The sequence below is a fragment of the Wolffia australiana genome, chromosome 1 (genome assembly GCF_029677425.1).
Source record: "Wolffia australiana isolate 7733 chromosome 1, ASM2967742v1".
NCBI lineage: Eukaryota > Viridiplantae > Streptophyta > Magnoliopsida > Alismatales > Araceae > Wolffia > Wolffia australiana.
Window position 1 is genome coordinate 13,965,259 of NC_135835.1, and position 12,773 is coordinate 13,978,031.

At 39.4% G+C, this 12,773-nt stretch overlaps 1 protein-coding gene across 1 annotated transcript; it reads left to right on the forward strand.

Annotated features, from left to right (window-relative positions):
• The first annotated feature begins 375 nt into the window (after nucleotides 1–375).
• Nucleotides 376–11,826, forward strand: LOC144702564 (MADS-box transcription factor 22-like). The gene is made up of 7 exons (XM_078574628.1): nucleotides 376–557; nucleotides 10,638–10,716; nucleotides 10,819–10,862; nucleotides 10,998–11,082; nucleotides 11,163–11,228; nucleotides 11,378–11,464; nucleotides 11,548–11,826. Exons 1-7 carry the CDS (start codon nucleotides 376–378, stop codon nucleotides 11,824–11,826), a joined length of 822 nt encoding a protein of 273 aa, XP_078430754.1.
• Nucleotides 11,827–12,773: the final 947 nt, after the last annotated feature.

The following is a 12,773-nucleotide window of genomic DNA, read 5'->3' on the forward strand; positions in this document are numbered from 1 at the left end:
GGGGATTTCTTCCTCGCGTCGGTGGCAGAAGGCTTGAACGTTGTGGTTGCTGCCTTGCTATTCGCTTGGCCTGTATGAATTGAAGACGGCCGATCCTCTTGCCGTGTAGTACAGATCTCTTGGTCGTTTTTTTCCCTCGTGGGAGACCGCCCTGGATATCGGCGGGGTTAGTCCGCCCCACCACTGTCACCTCTTCTCCCTCTCTCCATCGCTCTAGTTTCTTCGTCAAAACTAATACTTGTTATTTTCCTCATATAGAAGCTCAATGGATTGTATTTTTTTGTTTTCTTCTTCTTTTTGGTTATGCTCATCTCATGTACATCTCGATTCGCCCACGCAACGATGGTCAGATCAACAGCCTATACGAGTGAGAGGATGGCCGGGGAGAAACATAAGATCAAAAGAATAGAGAATCCCACATCGCGGCAGGTAACGTTCTCGAAACGACGGAGGAGCCTTTTCAAGAAGGCACAGGAGCTGGCTGTTCTATGTGATGTCTCGGTCGGGCTCGTAGTATTGTCCGAGTCCCGCAGGCTCTACGAATTTTCGAGTTCCAGGTATCCCTTCTTTCCATGATTCTTTGATCTGTCTTGAAACTTGGAATGTTTATTGTCTAAGATGTTTGATGTGGCAACCATTTTCTTATTTCATGCACTCGAGGACCTACCCAATGTCGATCCTCTTTCGCGTGGCTTACCTTTCATAAAAATATATGTGGTGATCATTCATTAGTAGGATACGATAAAAGTGTCTTCATTTCAAATTGAGTTTCGTCGGTTGAGAATTTTTTTTACCCTCTTATTACATGAATTTGTTTTTATTTAATGTTTAATTTTCACTAAAATTTGTTATCGATCAAGATTTGGTTCGTTCGTCGTGAGACTGTTTTGATGTAAAAAATACCCCCGACTCTACTGAAGATCAGTCCCTTCAGGTTGAAGTTGTCACATCTTCTCCAAGTGGTAGACGACATGGCAGTTGTTGGTTGCACGGGCTATGGTTTGCACATTAAAAACAGCTAATTGCACTAAACGGCCAGCCCATATTTAAGGGGCTCTAAAGTGGGCCCAGTATAATAGGCCAAGCGTACTAACAGAGAAAGGATAATAAACAAAATAGTACAATATGGGCCAATGTGACTGACAACACCCCAAGCTGGTGAACAGGTACTCCTGATTCCCAGCTTGCTCAGAAGCTGGTTAATGAATATCCTTGCCAGCCCCTTGGTGAAAATATTAGCAATCTGATTACTTGATTTTTTCGTGTGATCACAACTCCTGTTCAACTTTCTCCCTGATACAATGCTTGTTCAGCTAAATATCCTTTGTTCAGTCATGCATGACAAGGGTATGGGAAAGGACTTGTGTTCTGTCATGCAGCTAAATATCAATCACTGCTTTACTATCACATTATATAAATATCATTTGTTCTGTCATGCAGCTAGATATCAATCATTGCTTCACTATCACAGTATATAGATATCATTTGTTCTGTCATGCAGCTAAATATCAATCACTGCTTTACTATCACAGTATATTAATGTGGCCTTGTTCTGTTCCCGTCCAAGCTCTATGATGATCCATCTGCTCCACAACATCTCACTAATCTCCTGAACCAATACTCCATATTCTGGCTCAGCACTAGATAATAAAATTCACTCCCCAGAATGAGAAAAAGTTTGATGTAGACCGTATATCTATCAGTGATTCTGCCCAATCATCATATGTACATGCTTTGACATCTACTCCTTTTTTGACAACTATACATCATCCCCCATGACTTGAAAAACCATTTAAATATGACAATACCTTTTAGGCTGCATTTGAATGAGGCTTCCTAGGACTGTCCATGAATCTTCTTAACATCCCAACTTCACTTGTATAATTGAGGTATATAAGTTTTCCAATTAACTTATTGATCTTTTTCTACAGGTGAGTCTTCTTCACCAAACCCTAATTTTATATCTGGATCCATAGACACAAGATACTTTGCACCCACTCATTTTCGTCTCATTTAGGAGATTAAGGATATACTTGTGTTGTGATATGAATATACTTGTGTGAAAAAGGCCACGTATATTTCCAGAAAATCACTGAGTCTTCGACATGCTTTGATTTCAAACACTTCTAACATTCCATCACTTAGGGCTGAATTATTGTCATCATCGTTGCATGTGTTGATAATGTCATCAACATACACCTGTTGAATTGAAACTTCTCATGAATCAGAGTGTTTCGCAAGTAAGATGTGATCGCCATCATTTTTCTTATACCTCATATATCTTGTCTTGCATGATAATTTTCCAAACCAAGCTCTTGGACACTGTTTAAGTTCATATAGGACCTTTTTTAACTTGAAACCTTTATGAACCAAGTCCCTTTGATATCTCTCAACTGTCAATCCCATAGAATTGTGTGTATTGTTTTGAAACCAATCTAGCCTTGTGACTTTGTAAAGTGCCATCTGTTAGTAATCAACGCTTCAACAATCTCCAAGGTGTTATTTATAATGCATGTTTCCATCTTGATAGCAAAAGCCTTATTATAGTTCACCTCTCTAAGTGGTTTGTTATGTATTATTGGAATAGACAGAAATGATAACAGAATGCACCATTTTTTTGTAGTTTACCACATTAGATAGAGGATACTTGATCTTTCCCGTACAAGGCCTTTTTCTTATCTTAGGGAATCTGTCACAAGAAGAGTGGCCGCTTAAGAATAACACATTAAGATGAAAATTTAGGTTTTGAATAAATGAAATTACCTAGTGAATTCTAATTTTCTCAAACAGCAAGTTGTCGTAAAGTCTTAGGGACGTCATCTGAGACTAACCTAAGTTCTCAGGACTTCACTCTTTTCCATTCAGGCAATATTGTAAAATATTAAAAGAAAAGGTACTATAGAGAGAATTTAACAAATATATCTAATGAAAGAATTATATAAATAAGGATTCCATCATGATTTTCGTATAATGAATTAGAAGTATCATATATAACCTCTTGGTATTAAAATTACTGGTGATGTTGGGACAGTCTCTTGGTGTACTGCTCAAAATAGTTTTGTTCCATAGATGTAAGGGGAAAGATCTCTTTAACCTAAACATTTACAGACAATCTTATCAGATAGATGATAATTTATGTATATTCATTAAACATTTATGATTTTTATAGTTTCATGTATCTAGTAGGGTTTCCCAGTTGTTGATTTCATATGAATCCATTTCCACTTTTCAACATCTAGCTGAAGTATCATTTATAGTCATTGAATCTATTTTTAATCTTATATTTATGAATAACATATTGAGAGAAAAACATGATTGTGGATTTATCTTTAACCTTTTAAAGGTGCCAACCTTGGATTCTCCATGACCAATTCTTCATCCTTTCTAATATTTATGTTGCATAGCCTGTATTAGTTTCTCTCTCGAATGGTGTTTCAAAATACATGCATTTGGAAACTGTGGACACACTAGTTCTCTAATCACAACCATATTAGTCCACTTGTCAATGGAAATATCCTGTATGATGAAAGTCTTCTGAATATTTTTTGCTAATATATTCAGATTACGATGAAACATAGCTTAATCAATGGGATAGGAGATTATAATCATGTCTCAGCGATAGAGGACTTCTAGGTGGAAGCTAGATTGTGGATAAGAAGGAACAAGAAGCAACATGCGAACAAGAAAAATAGATGCATAGTCTTTCACCTTTCGGCTGAGGCTTATATACACATTTTAGTGGGCCGCAACATAGATGGCCCAGTGTGAGAAGATAACGTATAGGACTATGGCTAGTTTCTTTAAGACCCCTCCTCAAGCTGAGGGATAAATGCCATGTATTTCCAGCCTTGAAATCAAAATTTCATGTTTTTCTAGTGAGAGAGCCTTTATCAGGAGATTGAGAAGTTGTTGTTTCGTAAATACATGTTTGATCTCAATATTCTCGGACTCCAATTTTTCTTTGATTGTGTGGCGGTTGATCTCCACATGTTTGGTCTGGTCATGTTGAACCAGGTCGTGGGCCAGACAGATAGCGCATATGTTGTTGCATTACAATGTTGTTGGTTGAGCCGTAGAAAAACTGTATCCGCTGAGAATGCCTTGAATCCACATAGCATGGTTGTTGGTTGATCCATGGGAAAACCCAATTCGCTAAGAATGCTTTGAATCAACATAGCAAGGTTGTTGGTTGAGCCGTAGGAAAGCCCGATTCGCTGAGAATGCCTTGAATCCACATAGCAAGGTTGTTGGTTGAGCCATAGGAAAACCCAATTCGATGCCAATGTCTTGAATCCACAAACCTTTGCAGATGCCCTTAGAACACCAAATTTGGGGTTGGTGCTGGAGAGGAAAACGACTTGTTGCTTCTTACTATGCCAAGTGATCAGGTTCCGACCCAGGAAGGAACAATACCCGGTGGTAGATGATGTCGCTTCTTCCTGATTTGTTGTACAATTTATTGAAAGTTGAGCTTATGTTCATGGTTGAACAGTTGTGCTCAAACTGATTCAAATCAGACCTAAGTCCCTTTATATACCAGTAAACCATATTGCATTAGACATATTGATGATCTATAGAATTAAATGTAGGCAGGCGATAAAAAATGATTTCCTTTCATTAGGCTTAGAGTTTGTTAGCATATTCCAGAGTCGTCTGATTTTCCTGACGTAATATTATAGAGTGATCTACAAGATCTGTTGTGTGATTCGTGATCTCATAGAATATCGTTGTTGAGTAAGATCCCAGATTTCCTTGACGCTGTTGTAGTCTGTATAGGAGTCACTAACCTCAGGCACCATGGAATCTAAAATTCAGGGGGCGAGAATATCCTCCTCACACAGCCCATTTTAGATATTTTGGATTAGTTTCCTGGGGTGACTCGTTGATCAATTGGTGAAGTTGACCTCTTGACTGGAGTGTATGATTGATGGATTTCATCCATTAGCACAAATTATGACCAGTCAACAGATTCCCTGGAGCAAAAGAGGTAATTGAGTGTACCATTTTTCTCCAACATTAGTCAGTGAAACTCGCAGATCTACCCCAGATGTTGACATATGCTCTTCTTTAGCCATACTTGGGATGTAGAACAGCAGGACATAGAACTATGATTACCAAGTATTAATTACAGAGTAGAATAGAACAACTACACCTGATTTTGTAGAGGATGAGTGAATAACAAAGATTATTGCGATTGAAGTACGTACATAGTACGCAGTTGTGGTTGCTACAACCCCATCAAGTACATTCTCTAAGTTAGTTGGGAGAGTCTTCTCAAGAAAAAAATGGTCAATAGTTGAGGCCACCAAAGTGTAGTTAGCTGAGGTAGAGCCTTCCTTTTGTTGTAGTTCACTGTCAGTCGGGACTTGTGCCGGAGGAAGAATATCCCCGATAGTTTTGCGAACTTAGGAGAAACAACAATGATCCACAAATATGAGAAGCATAACTCTCCTTCCCTGTTGCTCAACCTTGGTAGTCTCGAACCTGAATCTGCTGAATCTGCTTCGCTGGTAGCTCTGATACCATGTCAGCAATAGAAAACTTCTAGGTCAAAGACCAGACTCTGGAGAAGAAGGAAAAAGAAACCAGAGCCAAACAAGAAAAATAAATGCATGTATTTCATGTTTCGGTCAAGGATTATATACACATTTTACTGGGCTGAAATAAAATGTCTAGTCTAATGTCTAGTTTCTATAACATCATGTTTAATGATTTCATTCATATCAGGATACCTAAACACATGTTAGATAAATATACAATATTTTGAGAAGGGAATGAGATTACTTACTTAAACAATGATTCATTTCGTAGTTTAGTTTCAATTATGACACAATTCTGCTTTTGCGCTGCATTGACTTGAACTCTTCTGAGATTTAGGTTCATTTGAGATGATTTTCGAAATTATAAACCATTACTATGTCACGGACAAGAAATAAATGAAATATTAATATGGACATGGCTACATTTTGTCTCTTTTCATTGACATTGTGGATTTTTAAGAGGTCCCAACCATCGTGCTCCATTGTTCACTCAATTTTTACATGAGTAACATATACAAACTATAAAGGGCAACTACTTGACAATAACTCATTGTTTTTCCAATTTGAACTTTAAGATATAATCTAAAGTTTTATCTCTTGGTTTTCCCCTCAAGTGTTGTATACTATGTGTGGGTCAATTAAATTTTATTTCTTTATTTTTATCTGAAAATCTAGAGATGTGTTTTTATCTTTATGGTTATTGGGTTTGAATAATGATTTTACCCATAATATAATTATGTCCATATGATGTTATCATTTAGATGAACTTCCATTTCCTAGAACCTACACCTTGTACATCATTTCAAAAAGGCATACTTCCATTGTAGCGATGCCACATTTTCTTTAGGCTTGTTTTTTCTTAAATCTTCCAAATTGAATTCTCTTTAAACTGATTGCATAGATCCACTATTTTAAAATATATTTTGCGTGCTTCCCACTAACTCTTGACTTCATTCTAGGCTATTACTTTACGATAAATCATGTTTAAAGTATAGTGAGAGGAAAATGTAATGTCGTTTCTACAACAAGTCAAAGTTGATCTTGGTTTGGATCCACAAAGCCTTGATCCACAAGGAGTGGATGAACCTTCAACTTGAGACCACAGTGTTGCAATTGAACCTTCAAGCACTAAAACATAAGTCTTCACTCCATTTGGGAGGTGTGCCTGAATGCATAAACACCACTAAAGAACTTTCATGATAAGACGAGCACTCAGATAATGCAACCTATGGACATGATTGGTGGACTCAATGGATGGTGGGCAAGAAACTGATGGAAGGGAAGAGTATTAGCTTTGTCAGAACCAATATGAGCTCTCACCTAAACATCTGGTCCAGCCTAACTGAGAAGTGAAGTAGGGATGGTGCCGAGGATGAAAATCAAGTTTTTTTAACACTTAGAACACCTGATATAAGATGATGACAGGACATCTCAGTGACCAATAAAGTAGGATGGCCTGATAGTTTAGAGCTGCATGATGATGTTCAAAATAAAATTGCAAGAGGGTAGAAGAGAGGGAAAGGTGGATGAAAGGAGAGGGAGTGAGAAAACGCCGGCAGACTTAACGACCCAGTCGAGCAGGCAGGATGGACAATGCCGTGCACTTGTGGTAGATTCTGTTCTGGTGACAGGGCTTGACGTCTGCGAGAGAGATTAGGCTAGGAGAGGACAAGAGACAGGAAGGTGTGCGACGACATTTACACTGATCGGAAGTCTCTTTCTACTCTCTAATTGACAGCTTAAGTAAGCACGAGCTATTGGGCCTAGTTGGGCAGGCATGTTATCCCTTGGCCTGGGCCAAGAATAACGTTCGTAGATGCGGTTAAGTATCTCATCACGATTCTCTCCTAATGTAATCAGCTTGTCTTAAATCTAGAAAGGTCGAAATTACTATCGCAGAAATATGACGGTTTTTCACATTGCTTCAAAGTAAGGGAGTCATTCCTAGTTCGTGAACACCTAGAGTCCCTAGGCAGATGGTTTGAAGGCTGTTATTCCTTGTAGGAGTGACCTGCCATTCATTTGTCGTAAAGTCCCACTAAAATGGGCTGCATCTGGTCTGCTGGTCCCACCACGCGCTTCAGTAGTGAAACATGTAACACGAAGTGAATCTGCACGTCAGGTGGTAAGGCAAAACGGTAGGCTGGTCTAATGCATTGGGCGATGTGGCATGATCCGAAAAATTTGTTCACCAATTTTTCATTCAAGTTGTGAGGGAGGGACTCCATGCATTAGAATTTTTAATGTTGTCAATTAGCTTGGAGTTTCATGGCTGTCTGTGCACATTGCAGGTGTTGGCAGAGCATTTTTAAGCTTTGATCGCATTTGTAAAGTAGATGATCCAAGTGATGAATCAGCAAGGGTGGACTAATGTAGTTCAGAAGCATGGCGGTTCACGTCTGTAGACTTCCCTGAATGGCAACATCTTAATGGAGGTGATATAGGACATGTTGTCCCTTAGTTCTGTCCAATGCATCCAGGCTCTTCACTGCCTTGGTTGGTCCCCTACAAAGCAGCAAAGGTAAGATTCAAGGGATCCGTTGACCACTTTGGTCTGCTCGTCTATTCCAGATTGATATGTTGAGATGTGCTTCTGCTGGGTGCCGTGGAACTTGTGACGTTCTGGCCAAAAGTGACTCAAAAAAATGATGTCACTATCAAACATAATCATAGGAGTTACGACATGAAGCTTCACTATCTCTTTTGAAAACTTTACAGCTATGTCTCAGGGAAAAAATGGATGGCGCAGGCCTAGCTGATACTGATGTATGCATAGATTCACAAATACACTGAGCATGTGCACCACAATGGATAGATGAAGAAGTCATGGATGTACTCTTGAATGATTATGTTCATTGAAGTGTAACATATTTCAGGGGCATTAATGAACCAGAAAGGCACGATAGTAACTTCAAAAAAAAAATTGGGTATCACGCACACTGTTTTCATCACGACATCCTCCTTGGTCAAAACTTGGTGGTACTTCCTATTCAAGTCCATCCAAGAGATTACCTCCCTCAGCCGATTGAACAGTTCCAACATTGAGTATGTGTAAAAAACAAGAGCACAGAGCTGTCCTCCCTCCTCTAGAGGGTGATTAATGTGGTCTTGATAGGGATGAGGGCGTGAATTTATAGGGTCATCCATCAGGGTGGTAACCAAGGAGAAGACGCGCAATGTGAGAACATTGTGAATGATGGGGTAGTGACTCATGGTTGGGTAGCTAATTGCGGGACCTAAATGCGAGATAGTGCATGTGGGAATCGTGCAGTATTGAATCTAAAATGGCGAGGACACACAATGGCATATGCAGAGATGGGACGTATTGGATGTGGCAAAGCGGATGCTCTGACACTAATGTTAATGAACAACGTTAAAAACTTGATCAGAGCGGTACAAAGGAGAACCGAAGGATGTTTGTCTTCAACCTCTGGTTACCGCAGTAGAGTTGTCTTGCTTCACATTCTTGGGATACGACCAGACGTGCCAAGACGACTCTAGGTTGTTAAATAGCATAGTGACTCCATAAGAGAATTAATTCGAACTTTATACCCATGTAAGTAAATCCCCCGAAAGACAAACGTCCCCCATAATCAATCTAAGGCTATGTCGTAACTTACACCGATTTTGCAGGATAGGTGTGGAAGTTCATACTATATTTATCCTTCTATTAAAGAAATACCTTGTAATGAGAGGAAGGGTTTAGCCACATGTTAAAATATTTGCTCTCCCAGAACTAAATTAATTGAATGATCATTGGGTCTCGTGGATGGATACCCATCACCGAGAGAACTTGTAAGAATTTACCTTGAACATTCTCTTCCAGGTTGGGATCCAAACAACTCATACCAGAAACAGCACCCAAAACAGAAATCTGCATGTCAAGAACCTTGTACGCTGAAGGTAAATTGTCGTCCCGGCGTTAGTGTGGTAACTATTTCAGACAGAAGTTTGGAATGCAATTACAGATTAGAGATGGATCCATCTAGTAGGAATTCCATCAGCAAAAATCTAATTGCGTGTATGATACAAACACCAAAAGCTGACAGGGGATTTCTGTAATTTGCTTTGGATAGTTTTCCCCTGTATAGATGTAGCTCTCTAAGGAAGGCATGCAACAAGTTGTGGGGATAATTAGATGATTCATCATGGAGAGAAGAAGGCCTAGATTAATATGGGGAAGCTCCTTAGGAAGGTGCAATCCCAAATGTGGTTTGTTGCTGCCGTTGTAGCTCTATAATCTGGGGAAGGTGCAATCCCAAATGCAATTTGATCCATCATAAACAAGCTTATACTTTCTCCATGGCAGCATCGCAGTATCATTGCCTTCAGCACATCTTCGACATGCGACAGTCAGCATCCCACCACCGCCACACCATGGGTCTTACCCCAGAGTCTACAAAGCATGAGATCTTCAATATAGTCCCCAATCCCCTACGTAGGGTAGTTTCCCCCTACTGATGAAGCTTCCTCTGGGAAATGCAGGAAAGAACATGTAGGCAACCAGGTGTTTTTCATCAGTTAATTTTCCATGCTCCTGATATAGCTGATAGACTTCCGAAAGGATTTGTACCTGATTTAGTTCTTCAAGCAAAACAGTCAGAATTTCCAGTTGCAGAAATCTGGATCTAAGAGAGGAATGGAACAGAACAGAGTACCTCTCTCCCCCTCGTTTCTTTCATATTGGGGTTTTATACACTTTTTTTCTTCAATAAATGTTTAGTCACATTTCTTGTCGAGTGGGCGGCAGGCGTCCCAGCCTTCCATTTTAGTTTTCACAGATAGTTTTTTTAGGGGATCCTATCATAAACAAGATTCCCTTCGAAAGGATGGAAGGGTTCTTCAGTTATATCCTTGCAGATATCTTGTCATAGACGCAAAATGTCTCCAAAAACTTTAGATAAAATAAAGTGAAATTCCAGAAAATAAAACTAATGAATGTGAAATGGGTTCTTTCGCTTTCTTGATTTAGGCTTATTGCTGTGGCAATTGGATTCACGTCGTGACACTATCGTGAAAAATCTAATATTGAATGTGAAAATGTGAACTATGATTTGGTTCCATAACAGTTTTTAATCTGATATTTCCTCAATGCAGCAGCATGAAAGATATAATTGACAAGTATAATGAACATCCAAAGAATGTGGAAAAGCATTCTGAAGCGGCTATTGACGTGGTAAGGCAATCCGTTCCGTTGATTATGGTATCGGAGCTGTTGATTTAATGCCCCGAGTTTTAGTAAGATTTTGATAAAAGCCAAGACATGCTATTCTTACAGACAGGGCTCGAACCAACGATCGATGAGGAGAGCAATCTGACAAGGTTTGTTGTTCACCCTGCCTAACTCAAATTCTATTAACCCAAATTTCTTATCGCATTCAAAATCTCAATCCAAATGTCAACATCTGTTTCAATCTCAGTAGTCTGATTCTATTACTAATCTATGTGCGAGGCCAGCAACTTAAGAGGTGATAGCCCGGACGAACTGACATCGACAGATCTGGCACGCGGAGAAGGGAGACTTCAATCAGGACTCCGCCGGGTAATAGAAAAAAAGATGTCGACGGATTGGTCAGTATGATTTTTCATCCCGCTCCCCTAACTTCTTTCCTCTTTGCTTAGGAGCAAAATCTCAAGGAACAGATTTCGAAGCTCCTGACGAAGGTCTCAAAATCCGATAAACTTGAAGTAATACCAGAACAGATATAAGAACCTTCATCACTTTCCTCAGCATTTCGTATCTTTCAATTTGATAAATTTGACGTAAATGCCAAGACATTTTCCGAGGATAGATACTGGAAACTTCATCAATTTCGTAGACCTTTCATTTATTTCAGCTCGACAGACCTGACGTTCAGCCAAAAACATTTTCCGACGTCTTCAATTTCTCGACAGTACAGATTTTCCAGTTTGGTATATTTGAAGTATTACCAAAACATTTTCCGAGGACAGATATAAGAACCTTCATCAAACTCATCGAAATTTCATTAAGTTCGATTCAATAAAGTTGACCAATGCCAAAGAAGATAGAGATCACGGACAAAAGATTTTGCTTACACTTGCAGACGAAGAGCCTGATGGAGGAAAACAAGAAGCTGAGGGAGGAGGTGAGGGATTGTCTTGTATTGTCTTCTCTTCTACAGATAGCAAAGAGAAATCTCACAGCAGCCTGTGGCAGATGGCGCAGATGTTGACAGGCGGATCTGGCGGCCAGACAGAGGCCAAGCCAAACGTTCCAGAAGATGAGGGAAGCTTCGATGTCTCGCTCAGGCTCGGGTATTTATAGAAGTTTCGACTGTTGGTAGGCAAAAAGCCGCCATCTCCATGCAAATTCACAACTGCCGAAAAGCCGACGTGGCATGACCAATATTCGAAAATATAAAAAAAAGTGTTTGTGCAAGAATAAAGTTTATTTATTTTTCTAATCATTATAAAAAACACATCAATCTTATTGTGATGGCTTGTTGGACCCATTTTTGGTCATTCGTTGGTAGCAATGAGGACTGAACAAATTGAATTCAGTCATTAGTGATTGGTTAAATCTGACAGATGACTAAAATGATGGAAAAGATTACGAGGATGACTGATGAGGTTTATGATGACAAAATGAGAAAGGAAAATTCGAAAAAATAAATAAATAAAATTAGAATAATTTATGATGGGGGCAACCATTCACGATGTATAAGATGACCACGGCCGATGGGGATGGCTCAACGTGGATAGTGAGGACCATGACTGGCGATGATGGGACAATTAGTGTGGATGGCGGGGGCAATGACTTCTACGGTTGTAGACAACAGGGACGACTGAAGACTACAGGTGTGACAATTATCCATGAACATGACGGAGTTGTGACAACAAAGGGGACGACAACTGGCAACAATGGGTTGACAACCATCGGTGATAGGGAAGACAACCGAAGAGGGCGAGGACGATGACTGATGGTGGAGACAATGACTGACAATGATAGGGCAGTGGACAACACTGATGGACAACTGATGAATGCTAATTATGGTGTTAGTTTTAATATCATCATATATTAATTTGCCTAAATCAAGTAAAATATCTAATTATAGACAACTCACTCCAATATGTATAGTTGGAGTAAGGCCATCTCCATATGGGCTGTTCTTTAGAGGTAAATCTGATGTTTGAGTTACGCTTAAGGAAAATAAGATGATAATAATGATAATAAAATGAATCAGCTATAAGTTGAGTAAGATAAGTGAGTAA

Coding starts and splice junctions, on each gene's coding strand:
- LOC144702564 (XM_078574628.1), top strand. CDS start 376: ATGGCCGGGGAGAAACATAAGATCAAAAGAATAGAGAATCCCACATCG. Junction 558..10,637: donor TACGAATTTTCGAGTTCCAG/GTATCCCTTCTT, acceptor TCCTCAATGCAG/CAGCATGAAAGATATAATTG. Junction 11,229..11,377: donor CAAAATCCGATAAACTTGAA/GTAATACCAGAA, acceptor CATTTATTTCAG/CTCGACAGACCTGACGTTCA.